Source organism: Hyperolius riggenbachi, chromosome 6 (genome assembly GCF_040937935.1).
Source record: "Hyperolius riggenbachi isolate aHypRig1 chromosome 6, aHypRig1.pri, whole genome shotgun sequence".
Taxonomy (NCBI): Eukaryota; Metazoa; Chordata; class Amphibia; order Anura; family Hyperoliidae; genus Hyperolius; species Hyperolius riggenbachi.
In genome coordinates, this window is record NC_090651.1 from 161,681,008 (window position 1) to 161,700,849 (window position 19,842).

Consider the following 19,842-nt stretch of genomic DNA (forward strand, 5'->3'; position numbering starts at 1 on the left):
TGAAATTTTCACACCATATCAAGAAAACGCCTATTAAACCGCCAGCAAGCAAGAAAATACTCAGAATAATTTTGACAGTACCTTTTCACCTACTTGTCGAATACTTTTTCAATTGCAAAATGCTGAAAAGTTATTTTGAACAAAAAAAGAAAAATTCTCTCCTATGAGAAAAAAAGATGATTGAATAAAGGCCCATAATATGCAACACATTTTGGCCCATATGCAGTTAACTTTTTCTCCCGAGTTATCACCTAGGAGATAATTTTCATATTCTTTTTAAAATAGCTTTTAAGCATTTTACAATCGAAAAAAGACCTAATGAAAAAAGGATCAAATTATTTTGATTCTTTTCTTGATTGCTGGTGGTTTAACCTCCCTGGCTGTGCATTTCTGTCTGGACTTATGAGTCAAAAGCGGTACATTTTTTTCAAGAATTTTAGGCCTCCATAACTCACCAAAATACATATACCAGAATAAAAGCCTGGTAAACATTCTGCTTATAAATAAAAGACTAGAACACACATTTGTTGAATTGATTAAATTTATTGTTTTTTTAAACTTGCAGTCCACAACAAGTACACATTCTGCTGTTCTGAAGCCCAGAGATCTGGCATGACCACTGTGATACTGGAGGCTAGCAAGTATTTTACATAGTATAAAGAAACTTCCAAGTTGCTGTTTCTTGTAGTATAGATTTTCAGCTGTATACAAGTTGTATTATTATTGCATTATAAAACTCCAGCATCTCCTGCGAAGCTGTACAGAGATCATACAGTGGCAACAAAAATATCATTTTAATGTGAAAAACCACTACGAATGAGAACATTGCCTGAAAGACTTAAGCATGTGAAATTCTTGTATTTCCATAACCGCATCTAGGTAAATCTTCTTCAGTATGTGTAGTGAGAAGCCCCTCTTTCTCTGGGCAGTAAAGGTTCCATTTAATGTTAGAGGGACTTTATTGAATATAACTTAATGAATAAATAGCTTATTGTTTTACAGCATTGCTAGAAATTATTTAGTATGTATTTGCCCACTGTAAAATATCCCCTCACCCTGATATACATTCTTCAATTTATCACAGGTGGCAACATCTTTACTGCTGGCAGGTGCAACATTGTAGAATGTTCATTGTGTGTTCCAAAGTGAGCAGAAACCTGGGGCCATATGCAATTTGAGGTGATAAGAAACTCAAATTGCGTCAACTTTGTATCACCTGACATCGCTCAGGATTTGTTGGCAAAATCAATTTCAGGCTTCACTTGAGTGATGATGTCTAAGTGTAAAGAAAATAACTTGGAGAAACAGTAGCTATCCCATGTTCCGTGTGGTGCTGAGTGAGTTATTTGTGTTGTGGAGCTGTCCTTCAACACCATGGCACTGTTGCCTTACTCCCCTGGGGGATATGTGTGTAAGCAAAGTCCACCGCTAGAGCCAGCATGCTCCAGGCACTTACCTGATGCCAGCTGCTCCATGCCAGGCTCTCCTGATACCATTGCTTTCTGTTGCTCTGAGCAGGTAAAAATCTCTCCCCTATGTTTGACTGGAAGCATTGCTTCATGGTACGTCTTAAGGTGAATTGTATAGGGGGAAAAGAACTCAATGAAACCACCCTAGCGAGTTCTTTACCACCTGGCCGGGTTATAGTTAAAATTGTCTAAGGCCTCATTCACATCAATTAGCGCAGATGGCTGTGTGATTGAGACGCAACGCGTACGATCGCACGCCATCTGCGGTGCTATGCACTGCACTTCTGATCCCATTCATTACAGTGAATGGGTCAGTGCTGTGATTTCTGAAAAATGCATGCAGCAGTGCGATAGCGCATGGAGCAGTGCGATAGCGCATCGCCAGGGACGGATTTATAGCTCGGGAGCCTATAGGCACAGATGTTCTTGCGCCCTAAGCTCCACCCCTCATCACAGGCCACACCCCTCAAGTCACACCCCACCTTTTTTATGAAATAAAACCATGCATGGTAATGCACATATTACCTTGTGGTACATAGTGTGGTGACAGCACTATGCCTCAGCAGTGATGTTTTTTCTGCTCTAATGTCAGGTGACAGCTGTCCAGTGCTGCTGTGCCGCCCTATGGAAACAGTGCTCAAGCCGGGTTGTAGGTGGCAGATTGGCAGGGAGACTGCATGAAAGAGTAGGGAGAGTCAATTACGTCCTCCTCCAAGGCTCAGGCCTCTGCATTTGCCCTGTGACTGACTGTTTTTAAAGGTCTGGAAGTGAAGCAGATGAAGGTTGTTGTGAGGAGGCTGGCAAAGTGAGAGAACAGAGAGAGCGGGGAGAGAGAAGTGGAGTAGAGAGAGGTGGGAGAAGAAGGAGGTGAAAGAGGGGCAAAGAAAAGAAGGGGTAGAGAGAGGGAGAGAGAAAAGGGATGTAGAGGGAAGGGGGGAGAAAGAAAGGAAAGGGGGTAGAGAGAGGGAGGGAGGAGAGAAGAAGGGAGTAGGGAGGGGGAGTGAGAGGGACGGTAGTACAGAGGAAGGGAGTAGAAAGAAGAGGGGGTGAGAGAAGGAGGGTAGAGAGAAAAAGGGGGAGGACAGAGAAGGAGGGATGGAGAGAGACAGAGAGAGGTGGGGAGGGAAATGGAGATAAGTGGAGGAAGAGAGGAGGAGAGGGAGAGAGAGAAAGAGGGAGAGAGCTAGAGGGGGAGATAAGGTGAAAAGAGAGAGAAAGACACAGCAAAAGAGAGAGGGAGAGAGAGACAGCGAGAAAGAGAGAGACAGCGAGACAGTTTGAAAGAGAGAGAGGGATAGACAGCGAGAAAGAGAGGGAGAGACAGCGAAAAAGAGAGAGAGCTTGAAATAGAGAAGAGAGACAGCGAGTAAAAAGGGAGAGAGACAGCGAGAAAGAGAGGGAGAGAGACAGCGTGAAAGAGAGGGAGAGAGAAAGAGACAGTGTGAAAAAGAGAGAGACAGTGTGAAAGAGAGAGAGGGAGACAGCAAGAAAGAGAGAGGGAGAGACAGCAAGAAAGAGAGGGAGAGAGACATCGAGGAAAACAGCGAGAAAAAGAGGGAGAGAGAGAGACAGCGTGAGAGAGAGGAAGAGACAGTGAGAAAGAGACAGTGAGAAAGAGGTAGAGAGAAAATGTGAAAGAGAGGGAGAGAGAGGGAGAGACAGCAAGAAAGAGAGAGACCGCGTGAGAGAAAGAGAGACAGCATGAGAGGGAGAGACAGCGTGAGAGAGAGGGAGAGACAGCATGAGAGAGAGAGACAGCGTGAAGGAGAGAGACCGTGAGAAAGAGCGACAGCAAGAAAGAGAGAGACAACGTGAGAGAGAGGGAGAGACAGTGAGAAAGAGAGACAATGTGAAAGAGAGGGAAAGAGCGAGAAAGAGGGAGAGAGAGACAGCGTGAAAGAGGGGGAGAGAGAGACAGCATGACAGAGAGAGACAGTGAGAAAGAGAGAGACACAGTGAGAAAGAGAGAAAGAGAGAGACAGTGAGAAAGAGAGAGACAGTGAGAAAGAGAGAGACAGCATGAAAGAGAGAGACAGTGAGAAAGAGAGAGAGACAGTGAGAAAGAGAGAGAGAGAGAGACAGCGAGAAAGAGAGAGAGAGAGACAGCGAGAAAGAGAGAGAGAGAGACAGCGAGAAAGAGAGAGAGAGAGACAGCGAGAAAGAGAGAGGACAGCGAGAAAGAGAGAGAGACAGCGTGAAAGAGAGAGAGAGACAGCGTGAAAGAGAGAGAGAGACAGCGTGAAAGAGAGAGAGAGACAGTGTGAAAGAGAGAGAGGGAGAGACAGCGAGAAAGAGAGAGAGACAGCGAGAAAGAGAGAGGGAGAGACAGCGTGAAAAAGAGAGACATTGAGAACGGGAGGGAGAGAGAGACAGTGTGAAAGAGAGGAGAGAGAGATAGCGAGAAAGAGAGACAGTGAGAAATAAAGAGAGACACGGCGTGAAAAAGAGAGTGTGTGAAAGAGAGGGAGAGACACAGCATGAGAGAGAGAGAGCGAGAATGTGTGAAAGAGAGGGAGAGACACAGCATGAGAGAGAGAGAGTCAGACAGCGTGAAAGAGAGAGGGAGCGTGAAATAGAGAGAGGGAGAGAAAGCGAGAGAGACAATGTGAAAGAGAGGGGGAGACAGCAAGAAAGAGGGAGAGAGAGAGAGAGAGAGACAGGGTGAGAGAGAGGGAGAGACAGCGAGAGAGAGAGCGTGAAAGAGAGAGGGAGAGATAGCGTGAAAGAGAGAGGGAGAGATAGCGTGAAAGAGAGAGGGAGAGACAGCGTGAAAGAGAGAGAGACAGCGAGAAAGACAGCGTGAAAGAGAGAGAGAGCGAGAAATATAGAGAGAGACAGTGTGAAAGGGAGAGAGAGAGAGAGAGAGAGAGACAGCATGAGAGAGACAGCGTGAAAGAAAAAGCGACAGCGTGAAAGAGAGAGGGAGACAGCGTAAGAGAGAGGGAGAGAGAGAAAGCGAGGAAGAGAGACAGCATGAGAGAGACAGCGTGAAAAAAAAAGCGACAGCGTGAAAGAGAGAGAGACAGCATGAAAAAGAGAGAGTGAGAGACAGCGAGAAAGAGGGAGAGAGACAGCATGAAAGAGAGAGAGAAATTTAGAGAGAGACAGTGTGAAAGAGAGCGGGAGAGAGACAGTGAGAAGGAGAGAGACAGTGTGAAAGGGAGAGAGAGAGACAGTGTGAAAGAGAGAGGGAGACAGCGAGAAAGAGAGAGACAGCATAAAAGAGAGAGGGAGAGAGAGGCAGCGAGAAAGACAGCGTGAAAGAGAGAGAGACAGCGTGAAAGAGAGATAGAAAGAGAGTGTGTGTGTGAGAAAGAGAGGGAGAGAGACTGTGAGAAAGAGGGAGGGAGAGCCAGTGAAAAAGAGAGGGGGAGAGAGAGACAGTGAGTGAGAAAGAGAGAGGTAGAGAGACAGTGAGAGAGTGAGTGTGTCTATGTAAGGGATGATTGGCAATGGTGCATCTGCACAAGTTACCTTTTCTCGCAGGGAGGGGCTAGGCCCTTGCAGCCACAGTCAGACCCCCACAAACTCATTCCTCTCTCCTGCCGAGTGCCGACCACTGTAATGTGCGGTCAAACAGTGTGTCTGTGTCAGGCTCAGGCAGGAAACACACTCCACACGCTGCTCGGAGGTCTGTAGGCGGGGCCACTGTAACGGAGACTGGTGAGTGGTGCCCGGAGCCTGGCCACCCACGTGGTTTCTCCGAGGAGTCCCAGCCCAGCAGGCAGCAGAATTCGAAAAGCGCGCCGCCTCCCCCCATGCCTAATTGCCTATGCACGCAGCAACTGCTGCTCACTTGCAAGTCGCAGCGCTGCGTGTAGGCACAAATAAGGTGGCTAGTGGGAGGGGAGAGCGGATGAACAGACTCTGCATGTTTGACTAGCCGCCCGCCCCTCACTGTACTTGCGGCCGCCGGATGAAGACGCAAGTGGGCGGGGCGAGCGGCGCTGACATGAAAGAGCGCCTTTTAAAAGTTTTAATTATGAAGGGGACAATTAAATTCCGCCTTTGCCCAATCAGGCGCCTGTAGGCACGTGCCTACAGTGCCTTATGGTAAATCCGGCCCTGCGCATCGCACTTCTGTGCAGGGCATATGATGGGAACAGTAAAAGAGCTGTCTATGTTTCTACCATTCTTGCATGTTGTATGTTGAAATGCGCACGGCAACGCGTATAGTGGGAACGAGGCCTAGGCGATGGTCCTATCACCTAATTTTAGAACTCACCCGTGTTTATCGCTGGCTATTAAGTAAATTGCATAGGGCTCCTGGTCTCCCAGAGAGTACTGGGCGGAGAAGGTGTTGTGACATAATAGCCAGGCTAAGCATCACTAGGAGGGTGGGGTTTCATACCAATATACAGCAATATTTAGATACAGGAAGTGTTTCTGATGCTGAAATCAGGAGAATTCATGTCAAATTTAGTATTTTAAATAATGTATTACATTCTTCTATGTCGTTGCGGTGCCTCTCCCTTTCACTGCTGCCACTAATCAGTATTCAGATAACACTGATTTAATGTTACATTAATGGATGTAAGCATAAGGCCTCGTCCACATCATTTAGTGCAGATGGCTGTGCGATCAGAACGCAACGCATCCGATCGCTCGCCATCTGCGCTACTATGCACTGCGCTGCAGATCCCATTCATTAGAATGAATGAGATCTGCGATGCAATTCCCAAAAATGCGTGCAGCACGCGATAGCGCAATCGTGCTGCTGCGTGTCGTACACTATACGTGCTGCAAAAATGCGCACGGCAGCGCGTATAGTCTGAACGAGCCCTAAGTGTTTCTATAACATGGGTTCTGTTTTTTTGATCAACCCAAACCAAAACTTGAATTTGAACATCATTAAAGTAAATGGGTAAAATGTGTTTGGTGTGTTTGACTCTCTGGAACACATTTATTTTTCTTTAAAAGCAACACTAATTGGAATATTTTTTTTTTACCTGGGCCTACAGTATGACTATGCATTTCTACATGGCCTTCAGTTGTCATGTAGGTCAAAACCTGTCTGTTATGTCCGATTTCTACTACTTACTGTAAGTGACAGCAACACAGGAGAAAAGTAATGTATGGCTCATTTTATGCTGGAAGAGACTTTCATCTTGATTGTATGTTTTTACATATATTTTAAATTTTAAGATTTTCGCAACAGTGGTCCATTAATCAATGGGCTAGTTCACACTTGGAACCCCCCCCCCCCCCCCACCACCACCAAAAAAAAGTGACATTCAAACATAAGTGTTAACCTGGGAGAAGCTGACCATTAAAAAGGGGGAAGGGGTGCAGCATAGGCCGCGCACACCCTTCCAGGTTTTTTTACATAGAAGAAAGATATAACTTACAGTTTTGTACACAGTAGAGTGGAACAGTAACATATCTAAAACAGATAGATAGATAGATTTGTGTATTTGTGAATTGAGTGACCTCAGGGTCTGACAAATAAATGTTGCTGACAATAACCTTTGAATAAGAAAGCAAATAGGTGTAAATTATAAATGGTATTCATATTCAATGTCCATTTCAAAGCAACTTGAATCTTCTTTAACAATCACAGCCAATATGTTATTTTCTAGAAATACAGCTCTGTGTATTGTGTTCATAAAATTCTCATCTACCCTTTAGATATTGGAGAAAGATCATCAGAAACACAAAGCAAGGTTCCTGTCAATTAAAGCGGACCCAAACCAAACATTTTTTTAATTAAAAATATTTAGTTGCACCACTCTGACACATACAAAGATAAATAAACACTCCTTCAAGCCTATGAGCATTTCAGTGCCTGCTTTTCACCCTTCTCTTTTTATAACTAGGGTTATACTGGGGGCAGCCATTAGCAATTCCTCCATTGCCGGTCACCATCTACTCCACCAGTTTGCCGGAAAAATCCCGGCAATTTAAAAGGAAGGGAGGGGTTCCTCCAATAAATGTAAAATATTTTATATTTGTCATCATGCAGCTGAAAAAAGGCTGCTATTTATTATTATAATTTAGAAAATAGATTTTATTTCTGAAATCTTGTATTTTTAATTTGGGTCCACTTTAAGTATTTTAAGCAGTTTATCCTGAAATACAGTGCCACCTTCTGGTCTGTTATAGTATTGCAATACTGAGTCAAGTTACTTTTTTCCATCTTGAAATAAGGGTAGGAGATAAAAATGCAAGTATGTTATATTGTATAGAAGAGGATTTACAACAAAATATTTAACCACAGAATCCAAAATCAACAATAAAAATATTGATACACCATAGTTAAATGTATAAATGGGTGGAAATTATGTAAGAAGAGGAACTGTGGACCTGATTATTATTGATTTATAAAGTGCCAACATATTCTATAGCGCTGTACAAAGTTAGAAACAAACACGGGCCCCTTGAAGTTTTCCACATTTTGTCATATTACTGCCACAAACATGAATCAATTTTATTGGAATTCCACATGAAAGTCCAATACAAAGTGCTGTACACGTGAGAAGTGGAACAAAAATCATACATGATTTTATTGTATTATTGATAGCGGGGATCCAGGTGGGTCTTAGGTTTAGGCACCACCAGGGGGGTATTAGGGTTAGGCATCAATAAAGGGAGGGTTTTGTGTGAGAGTAGGGTTAAGCTTAGAAGTAGTAAAATATTGGTTATAATTTTCGGCTACATGTAAGACGAACACACAGTCACACCTAAAATATATGGCTCTGGTATACTTACATTCATTAAAAATCACTTTAGAAACAATAACTACAGTAATTTTAAGCCATGTTTTTTGGAAAAATTATATTTTAGTACTCCTTACCAAAAAATAATGATTTCATCTTTATCCTACGTCCTTTTTTCACGCCTCTATTCCATGCACACATTTGACAGTGATGGAAAACCGTCAGTCCTCCTAGAACACAAATACCTGATGGTCAGGGGCACTGGACTGTTTGACAGCTGCACCACCATAAAGTACTGGTGTATGTTACTTGCAGTCCCTTCCTACGAGGATCAGAAGGTTTTGATTTTGTTTCAGATAAACCGGTATAAAAATAATTGGGCCACTTACCTGTTTACTAGCACTGCACTTTTAGTTAGGCCTCTTTAACACAGGAGGCTAAAGGCAGTGAAGTAATTGCCTGTCAGCTGCTCAAGTGCTCTAGCTGGCCACTTGCTAGTGCTCGTTATTAGCAGTGAAGAGGTGGTCCACTGTGGCATCACATCTAAACATGGCCATGATGCAGTTTACTTTGGATCAATGATTAATCTACATAGCTATGATATTGGATTGCCGACCTCACTTCTTTTGCATATAAACTCCACCTTATATGGATTACAGGATTCTTAGCTCGTGTGGCTTTTGGACAGTGCTCCTGTTATAGACACAGAATTGATTTCAAGTTGTGTCCTTGGATACAGCCGACCCTCAGCATAGTGGCTTACTTCCCCGTAAGCTTGAATGAGTAAGGGGTTTGTTGCATGCTGTGAGAGAGCATGATGCTATTATATGTTATGGAGCGCTCCATTCCTGCCTTTTAATGGTTTTAGCTTATTTTTCATGCATGGCTAAATTAACAAATTGAATGTTTTTGTACCAGTGTTGAGCCACCCAATTTCTTTTCTGTACACACTGAATGTTAAGTATAAACAGGTGTGGGCTCCCATTCGTTTGGGGTTACAGTAAAATTAGTTACAATAGAAGCGATTTGTTTGTAAATATAACTATTTAGACTAACTGAAGTCAATGGTTGGGTTGACACTAAATTGGTCCATTTAACGGAATGGGCCACAAAGGATAAACGGACAAGTCGATGTATCATGTTTGACATATGAGAAATTTGTCTGTTTCGTTGTGTCCAATGCAGTGATGGAACACAACATCCCAACCTGTGTGATTTTTGCGGACACCAGACAACAGTCCGACATGCCTATCATGGTGTCTGATGAAATGGACAGATCTAAACGGGTTTGTGGAGGCGGTGAAAGCGTAGGTCCCATGGCAGGAACCTGTCATAGTGTGGACCCAGACTAAATGTGATTGAATGGACAAGGTGCTAATCTTGGTGGCTTCTGCCTAATACAATTCTGATCAGGGTGTGATCATTTGGTTGCAAAACTGAGCTGTAGGAGACCCTTGTATGGCTGGCTTTAGACAAGCTTCATTTCAGAAATGCATAATTGTAGGATGAAAAGTTTTCCCTTTGTAACCTTTAATGCATACCAATACTGAATAATAAATCTCAACGCATAAACATCTTCTTACAGCAAACATAGTAAAGACATTTCAGTTTCTTACACATTGCTCCTACGTATAATGAGATTCTGCCTCTCTGATTATAGGATGTATTTTTATTTATACAATGATTACAGTTATGAAAGAATACATATTTCAAAGTCTGGCATTCATTTAGCTCCATCAGTGTAATTTACCACATTTTTTTCCAGTTTGATTACATTGAAATGTTGCCTTTGTTTAGCCATGCTGAGAACATTTAGGGCCATTTCCACTAGCATGTTGCCTTCTGCATCGTTTTTCTGGATGTGGATTTCCACATTTTTCCTACGATTGTTAATGCGGAAATCTGGATGTGGCTATTAATCATTGCTTGTGGAAATGGATGCGTGCTGCAGAAATCTGCAGCGTGCAATCCATATTTTTCTGCATTGCACCACAATTGCGAATTCGCATTCAATGGAAACAACTCCATTAACATGCATTGGTTTCAGTTACAATGCGAATAATCGCAATGTGAGTTTGTGCTTAGTGGAAACGGGCTCTTAGTTCAGCTTTACGATGTATGCAAAACCTTATCTCAGCTTTCCTACAATGTTTTTTGTGCATGAGATGTACAGATATTACACAGTGGGCTTGATTCACTAACTGGCGCTAAGCCAGTAAGCGGGTAATAGTGCGCGGTGCGACATTATCGTTGTATCCGCTGCACTGTAAACAAAAACGACGCATCAAGTGCCCCTAAAGCAGCGCATTGATGCACCGTTTCGGGGGCACCCGATGCGCCGATTTAGTTTACAGAGCAGCAGATACGACGATAACGTCGCACCGCGCACTAATACAGGCGCACAGCACTGTGCGCGCACTGAGCAGGGCTGTGCGCGAAGTAGCTTTGCGCGCACTAGGGGCAGAGAGTGGATTTTCACACCGGCGCTAACACTTAGCGCTGGTTAGTGAATCAAGCACCGTGTTCTTAACAGACTGCTACATGGGAGCATCACGTTTAATTATTAAGTGCAGGAGTAAAAAAATATTAATGAGGACTCCTATGGCATGCTGGTGTAGTTGGTTGCACTTTCCCCTTGCAGCATTAGGTCCCCAGTTCACATATGGGCAGGACATTATCTGCATGGAGTTTGCATGGTCTCCTTGTGTTTGCATGGGTTTCCTTTCACATCCCAAATAAATACAGAAAAGTTAATTGGCTTCCCCCAAAACTGGGCTTAGACTATGGTGATCATTAGACTATCAGATGGTGAATACCTCTAATGCTGGGCATACACGGCCCAGATTCTTCTTATCAATTGAGCCTCTGATGGCTCGATTGATAATTTCCGACATGTCTAATCACCGCGTGGATTGATTCCCGGCTCGATCAATCAATCAATGAGAATCAATCTGCGCACACGCGCGGACGAGTGGTGATGCGCCTACATCGAGCTGCTGGCTCGATACCGGCGCACTATCTGCTAGATAGTATGCCGTGTATGCCCAGCATACACAGCTGTATGCCCAGCATAAGGACAGCTAGTGACAATACTATATACTCTGTGAAGTGCTGCGGAAGATGTCAGAGCTATATTAATAATAAATAAAAACAAGGACTCCTGCTCCATGCAGGAAGAAGGACATTTGTAGGACCTTCATACGCCAGAGTAAATATGGACTCCATACTTTAAAAATGTAAGCAAAAGGGGCAAGTCATAGCTGGTTGCAAACTAAAGTGGAATATACCGTATTTTTTGGAATATAAAACACACTTTTTCTCCCTGCAAAAATAAGGAGAGAAAGTCACTGTTTTATATTCCAAATACAGGGAGTCCCCGATTTATGAATGCCTGCCGATACGAACTGCTGACTTGCTGCGATGCATTGTCCCATCTCCTCCTCCGCTCCCTCGTGTATAGATAAAAGCAGCGGCAGCACATCTCTCACCTCATCCACCAGAGACCTCTCCCTCACTGCTCCCCTAGTGCTGGACACGTGTGATGATGCAATTAGCAGAAGTCAGCACTATGAAAAGCAGTAAGGGAGAGGGGAGGTCTCTGATCGCTGTGTGCTCTGATGGATGAGGTAAGAGACGTATAAGGACACGGGGGTACAGGAGAACACAGGGGGACACAGGAGGACACATGGAGACATATGGGGGGGGCATAGGATGACAGATGGGGGACATAGGAGGACACATGGGGACACATGAGAACACATGGTAGACACAGGAGGACATATGGTGGACACATGGGGGACACAAGAGGTGCAAGAGGGACAAAATAATTGGGAAGAGAAAATACACAAAACGCCTCTGGACAATGGACGCACCAGGTTTAGTATTTTTTGTCCAGTAAACCTAGGTGCGTCTTATAGTCCAAAAAATACACTATTATCTATTGATTTTTTTTTAAATATTGACTTGAAATATGTAGTTCTAAAATATTCTCATTGTTTTGTATTACTCCCCCTCTCTGGTTGGGAATCGCTTTGTACTCCTTATCAACCTTGTGCAGATGTTATCAGCACTTCAGTAAACACTGGGTATGGCAGATTAGGCTATTAATGTGTCATTTTTGGAATATAAATAGTAGGATTGCCATGCAGTATGCATCTACTGCGCCTAGGACTGAACATGCTAGACTCTAGGCACATTTATTGACCTGAGGAAGCAGCACTGACTGTGAAACGCGTTGTCAAGTGTACACAATAAAATTTAAGAAGCTCATAACCTTACTTTGAATGTTACTTCTCTAAGGTAGGAGTACTGACACCTTTTCTACCTTAATCTATTATTTAACATATACTACAGCTTTTTGATACCACGGGCGCCTCCAACCTCCATCTAGCCTCTTATTACCCCGATCCAGGGGATCTTATTACCCCGATCCAGGGGAATGCACCTTTGGACGACCTCCAAGGGTACAGCCTTTTTTCTGGAGTTGCGACCAACCCTTTCACTAGAAGCAAGGCCGAGTGGGGACGGTACTTCCCCACATGCCTGAGGAGTGGTTGCCTTTTGAGTAATCCAATACAAGTATGTACGGTATGTTCCTCACTATTTGTTTTGTACCATATACAGTGCTATGGAAGATGTTGGCGCTACATAAATAAAAAAATAATAATAATTCCTTTTGCAGTATTACAGTGAGATATCAAATTCAACCCTAACTTTAGCTGCTAATTTGACAGTATTGGTGAAAAGGAGTCATTTGCCTCAGCCTATGCACAACATGCTGGAATCTGGTACTGTTATTGGAAATGAACACAAGATTTGCTGAACAAGTCTGAGATCTCGGATAGCTTCTGTAAAATAAATGTATATTCAGCAGATCCCTCACACATTTATCAACAGCTTAAGAGTTCTGCTTAGTTTTTAGCAGTGAGGAACTAGCAAATTCAGGAACCTTGCATGGGTCCGTCTGACTGGTGTGATAATTTAGCATGGGTAGTGGTGGGCTGCTGAACTGTAAAACACGTGTTTTTGCAAGCAAGTAAAAAATTGAGTAGGCAAACTAATATGTATGTCTAAATGTACTACATACACGTCAGTTTGCAACTCTGGCTTTCTATTTTCTCATTCATTTAATGACATATCTGTAGTAACCTCTCAGAAGAACCTCATTACTCGGCAGTTGGTAATGGAATGTGTGTACATAGACCATTCATACAAATGCACTGCTGTGTCTTTTCCAGGAATTCAGATGTTTCTGTGCAATAAGGAGCATTATGGGTATTTTCCTGTGCCACTGAAACCACATCAAAACCTGAAGGATGAAATTGAGAGCTTTAGCCATGTCCTTACAGAGGCAATGAGTAAGTGAAATATTGAAATATGTTTGTAAAGCATATTTTGCACATGAATTGAATACCTGCGAAATATATTTTATTTAAGTGGAACTGCAGCTTTGTAGAAAAAGATCCTATACATCAGCCCCTTTTTATAGACAGCCTGTAGTTAAAACTGAAAACAATTCTCTTTCACTAACTCAAAAACACTGTAAACATGAGGCAGCCATGTTAAGTGTATGTGAATAAGAGGTCCCTTTTAGCAGATATGGGAACAATACCACACTTTGTGCAGCACCACACATGTTCAGAGGTTAGTCTCAGAGCTGATTTACAGAACAGACCATTCTTAAAGAGACACTGAAGCGAAAAAAATATATATAATATAATGAATTGGTTGTGTACTATGAATAATTACTAGAAGATTAGCAGCAAAGAAAATATTCTCATACTTTTATTTTCAGGTATATAGTGTTTTTTCTAACATTGCATTATTCTATAATATGTGCAGATTACACAACACTCAGCATTTAAAATGATTCTTTCAGAGCAGTCTGTCAAGTAATGACATCTCCTCTGACAGAGGAAAAGTAAATAGTCCAGGAACAGTTGAGATAATAAAAGTCAGATAACAGCCCTCTCCACGACTAACTTAGTCGGAGAGCTGAATGGCTTGTTTGCATAGAGATAACAACTGGAGTTTCTTAACTCTTCCTGTACTAGAAACAATTAGACTGATGTATCTGATCTTAATGTTTTATTTCTTAGCTGTACTACACATACAAATCATAATATCATAATTTTTTTTCGCTTCAGTGTCTCTTTAAGGTGCCCGTTTACGATACAATATTTTCATGAACTTTTGACTCAATATTTACAATCGAATTCTACAGAAAGCAGTGTTTGGTGAAAATCGAAAAGAGATTCTTTGATCAATTAGAACTGAAAACTCAGTTGATCCGAAAGATGGATTTTACGATCGTATCAGAATAGAGAAAATGCTCTAATCGAAATATTTATGGGAACAATCAAGAATTACCTTCCGATTACTTTCGATCATAAAAGTGCGTTGAAAAATGGCATCTGGGCACCTGTAGCACTGACAGGAACACTGCTGACATGTAGTTCTACCTCTGCATTCTGCACTGCTGAAATCCCAGCATTGAGATTGTTGTTGTGTTTTAATATAGATGCCATCCACATTTAAAAAGTCTGCTTTAAAGTCAGTCATGATTATTCATATTCATGGTTAGTAATAATCATCAGGGTGAATTACTGTTGTGTTGTAGCTTTGGGACAAGCAAGATGATATCAGCCCAGCCCAGGGCAAGTTTCAACCTGAAGACATGCAGTGTTTTTTTTTTACACACTGGAATCTAGGAGGACTATTTATAAAGAGGTTGCAAACTGACTGCAGATTGCAACGTATTTTTTCGCCTTTAGATTGCGCTTTAACCACTTCCCGACCGCCCACTACACAGGGGCGGCGGGGAAGTGGAGCCCTTCAGGACGGCCTCACCCACAGAGGCGGCGGTCCATTTAAGGGCATGGGCGGAGCGATCGCGTCATCCGTGACGCGATCCTCCGCCGGCGCCTGTCACCGCTCGCTCGCCGCAACATCCCGCCGGCTATACGGAAGCGCCGGCGGGATGTTAACCCCGCGATCGCCGCATACAAAGTGTATAATACACTTTGTAATGTTTACAAAGTGTATTATACAGGCTGCCTCCTGCCCTGGTGGTCCCAGTGTCCGAGGGACCACCAGGGCAGGCTGCAGCCACCCTAGTCTGCACCCAAGCACACTGATTTCTCCCCCCCCCTGCCCCAGATCGCCCACAGCACCCATCAGACCCCCCCCTGCCCACCCCCCAGACCCCTGTTTGCACCCAATCACCCCCCTAATCACCCATCAATCACTCCCTGTCACTATCTGTCAACGCTATTTTTTTTTTATCCCCCCCCCTGCTCCCTGCCCCCTCCTGATCACCCCCCACCCCTCAGATTCTCCCCAGACCCCCCCCCCCCCAGACCACCCCCCCCTGTTTACTGTATGCATCTATCCCCCTGATCACCTGTCAATCACCTGTCAATCACCCGTCAATCACCCGTCAATCACCCGTCAATCACCCGTCAATCACCCCCTGTCACTGCCACCCATCAATCAGCCCCTAACCTGCCCCTTGCGGGCAATCTGATCACCCCCCCACACCAATTGATCGCCCACAGATCCGACATCAGATCACCTCCCAAATCCATTGTTTACATCTATTCTCTCCTCTAAACACCCACTAATTACCCATCAATCACCCATCAATCACCCCCTATCACCACCTGTCACTTTTACCTATCAGATCAGACCCTAATCTGCCCCTTGCGGGCACCCAATCACCCGCCCACACGCTCAGATTGCCCTCTGACCCCCCCTTATCAATTCACCAGTGCATTAATTACATCTGTTCTTCCCTGTAATAACCCACTGATCACCTGTCAATCACCTGCCAATCACCTATCACCCATCAATCACCCCCTGTCACTGCCACCCATCAATCAGCCCCTAACCTGCCCCTTGCGGGCAATTTGATCACCCACCCACACCATTAGATCGCCCGCAAACCCGCCGTCAGATTACCTCCCAAATGTATCGTTTACATCTGTTATCTTCTCTAAACACCCACTAATTACCCATCAATCACCCATCAATCACCCCCTATCACCACCTGTCACTGTTACCTATCAGATCAGACCCTAATCTGCCCCTTGCGGGCACCCAATCACCCGCCCACACGCTCAGATTGCCCTCAGACCCCCCCCCCCCTTATCAATTCGCCAGTGCATTAATTACATCTGTCCTTCCCTGTAATAACCCACTGATCACCTGTCAATCACCTGCCAATCACCTATCACCCATCAATCACCCCCTGTCACCCCCTGTCACTGCCACCCATCAATCAGCCCCTAACCTGCCCCTTGCGGGCAATCTGATCACCCACCCACACCATTAGATCGCCCGCAAACCCGCCGTCAGATTACCTCCCAAATGTATCGTTTACATCTGTTATCTTCTCTAAACACCCACTAATTACCCATCAATCACCCATCAATCACCCCCTATCACCACCTGTCACTGTTACCTATCAGATCAGACCCTAATCTGCCCCTTGCGGGCACCCAATCACCCGCCCACACGCTCAGATTGCCCTCAGACCCCCCCCCCCTTATCAATTCGCCAGTGCATTAATTACATCTGTCCTTCCCTGTAATAACCCACTGATCACCTGTCAATCACCTGCCAATCACCTATCACCCATCAATCACCCCCTGTCACCCCCTGTCACTGCCACCCATCAATCAGCCCCTAACCTGCCCCTTGCGGGCAATCTGATCACCCACCCACACCAATAGATCGCCCGCAGATCCGACATCAGATCACCACCCAAGCGCAGTGTTTCCATCTATTCTCTCCTCTAAACACCCACTAATTACCCATCAATCACCCATCAATCACTCCCTATCACCACCTGTCACTGTTACCTATCAGATCAGACCCTAATCTGCCCCTTGCGGGCACCCAATCGCCCGCCTACACGCTCAGATTGCCCTCAGACCCCCCCTTATCAATTCGCCAGTGCAATATTTACATCTGTTCTCCCCTGTAATAACCCACTGATTACCTGTCAATCACCTATCAATCACCCATCAATCACCCCCTGTCACTGCCACCCATCAATCACCCCCTGTCACTGCCACCCATCAATCACCCGCTGTCACTGCCACCCATCAATCAGCCCCTAACCTGCCCCTTGCGGGCAAACTGATCACCCACCCACACCAATAGATCGCCCGCAGATCCGACATCAGATCACCACCCAAGCGCAGTGTTTCCATCTATTCTCTACCCTAAACACCCACTAATTACCCATCAATCACCCCCTGTCACTGCTACCTATCAGATTAGACCCCTATCTGCCCCTAGGGCACTCAATCACCCGCCCACACCCTCAGAATGCCCTCAGACCCCAGCCCTGATCACCTCGCCAGTGCATTGCTTGCATCTATTCCCCCCTCTAATCACACCTTGAGACACCCATCAATCACCTCCTGTCACCCCCTAGCACACCTACCCATCAGATCAGGCCCCAATTTGCCCCGTGTGGGCTCCTGATCACTCGGCCAAACCCTCAGACCCCCTTCCGATCACCTCCCCAGTGCATGGATTGCATCTATTTTCCCCTCTAACCACCCCCTGAGACACCCATCAATCACCTCCTGTCACCCCCCTAGCACTCCTATCCATCAGATCAGGCCCAATACAACCTGTCATCTAAAAGGCCACCCTGCTTATGACCGGTTCCACAAAATTCGCCCCCTCATAGACCACCTGTCATCAAATTTGCAGATGCTTATACCCCTGAACAGTCATTTTGAGACATTTGGTTTCCAGACTACTCACGGTTTTGGGCCTGTAAAATGCCAGGGCGGTATAGGAACCCCACAAGTGACCCCATTTTAGAAAAAAAAGACACCCCAAGGTATTATGTTAGGTGTATGACGAGTTCATAGAAGATTTTATTTTTTGTCAAAAGTTAGCGGAAATTAATTTTTATTGTTTTTTTTTCACAAAGTGTCATTTTTCACTAACTTGTGACAAAAAATAAAATCTTCTATGAACTCGCCATATACCTAACGGAATACCTTGGGGTGTCTTCTTTCTAAAATGGGGTCACTTGTGGGGTTCCTATACTGCCCTGGCATTTTAGGGGCCCTAAACCGCGAGGAGTAGTCTAGAAAACAAATGCTTCAAAATGACCTGTGAATAGGACGTTGGACCCCTTAGCGCACCTAGGCTGCAAAAAAGTGTCACACATGTGGTACCGCCGTACTCAGGAAAAGTAGTATAATGTGTTTTGGGGTGTATTTTTACACATACCCATGCTGGGTGGGAGAAATTTCTATGTAAATGGACAATTGTGTGTAAAAAAATCAAACAATTGTCATTTACAGAGATATTTCTCCCACTTAGCATGGGTATGTGTAAAAATACACCCCAAAACGCATTATACTACTTCTCCTGAGTACAGCGGTACCACATGTGTGGCACTTTTTTACACCCTAAGTACGCTAAGGGGCCCAAAGTCCAATGAGTACCTTTAGGATTTCACAGGTCATTTTGCGACATTTGGTTTCAAGACTACTCCTCACGGTTTAGGGCCCCTAAAATGCCAGGGCAGTATAGGAACCCCACAAATGACCCCATTCTAGAAAGAAGACACCCAAAGGTATTCCGTACGGAGTATGGTGAGTTCATAGAAGATTTTATTTTTTGTCACAAGTTAGCGGAAAATGACACTTTGTGAAAAAAAACTATTAAAATCAATTTCCGCTAACTTGTGACAAAAAAATAAAAACTTCTATGAACTCACCATACTCCTAACGGATGACCTTGGGGTGTCTTCTTTTTAAAATGGGGTCATTAGTGGGGTTCCTATACTGCCCTGGCATTTTAGGGGCCCTAAACCGTGAGGAGTAGTCTTGAAACAAAAATGACCTGTGAAATCCTAAAGGTACTCATTGGACTTTGGGCCCCTTAGTGCAGTTAGGGTGCAAAAAAGTGCCACACATGTGGTATCGCCGTACTCGGGAGAAGTAGTACAATGTGTTTTGGGGTGTATTTTTACACATACCCATGCTGGGTGGGAGAAATACCTCTGTAAATGACAATCTTTTGATTTTTTTACACACAATTGTCCATTTACAGAGGTATTTCTCCCACCCAGCATGGGTATGTGTAAAAATACACCCCAAAACACATTGTACTACTTCTCCCGAGTATGGCGATACCACATGTGTGGCACTTTTTTGCACCCTAACTGCGCTAAAGGGCCCAAAGTCCAATGAGTACCTTTAGGATTTCACAGGTCATTTTGAGAAATTTCGTTTCAAGACTACTCCTCACGGTTTAGGGCCCCTAAAATGCCAGGGCAGTATAGGAACCCCACAAATGACCCCATTTTAGAAAGAAGACACCCCAAGGTATTCCGTTAGGAGTATGGTGAGTTCATAGAAGATTTTATTTTTTGTCAAAAGTTAGCGGAAATTGATTTTAATTGTGTTTTTTCACAAAGTGTCATTTTCCGCTAACTTGTGACAAAAAATAAAATCTTCTATGAACTCGCCATACTCCTAACGGAATACCTTGGGGTGTCTTCTTTCTAAAATGGGGTCATTTGTGGGGTTCCTATACTGCCCTGGCATTTTAGGGGCCCTAAACCGTGAGGAGTAGTCTTGAAACGAAATTTCTCAAAATGACCTGTGAAATCCTAAAGGTACTCATTGGACTTTGGGCCCTTTAGCGCAGTTAGGGTGCAAAAAAGTGCCACACATGTGGTA

The 19,842-nt window shown here is 44.2% G+C and overlaps 1 protein-coding gene across 4 annotated transcripts in view; it reads left to right on the forward strand.

The window, feature by feature from the left end:
- COLGALT2 (collagen beta(1-O)galactosyltransferase 2) overlaps positions 1–19,842 on the forward strand; it is a 256,782-nt gene that overhangs the window by 108,076 nt on the left and 128,864 nt on the right. For all 4 annotated transcript variants that reach the window (XM_068240130.1, XM_068240129.1, XM_068240128.1 and 1 more), the window contains one exon: positions 13,363–13,482. In XM_068240130.1, the coding sequence (XP_068096231.1) occupies positions 13,363–13,482 (120 nt within the window). The remainder of the gene's footprint in view (positions 1–13,362; positions 13,483–19,842) is intronic.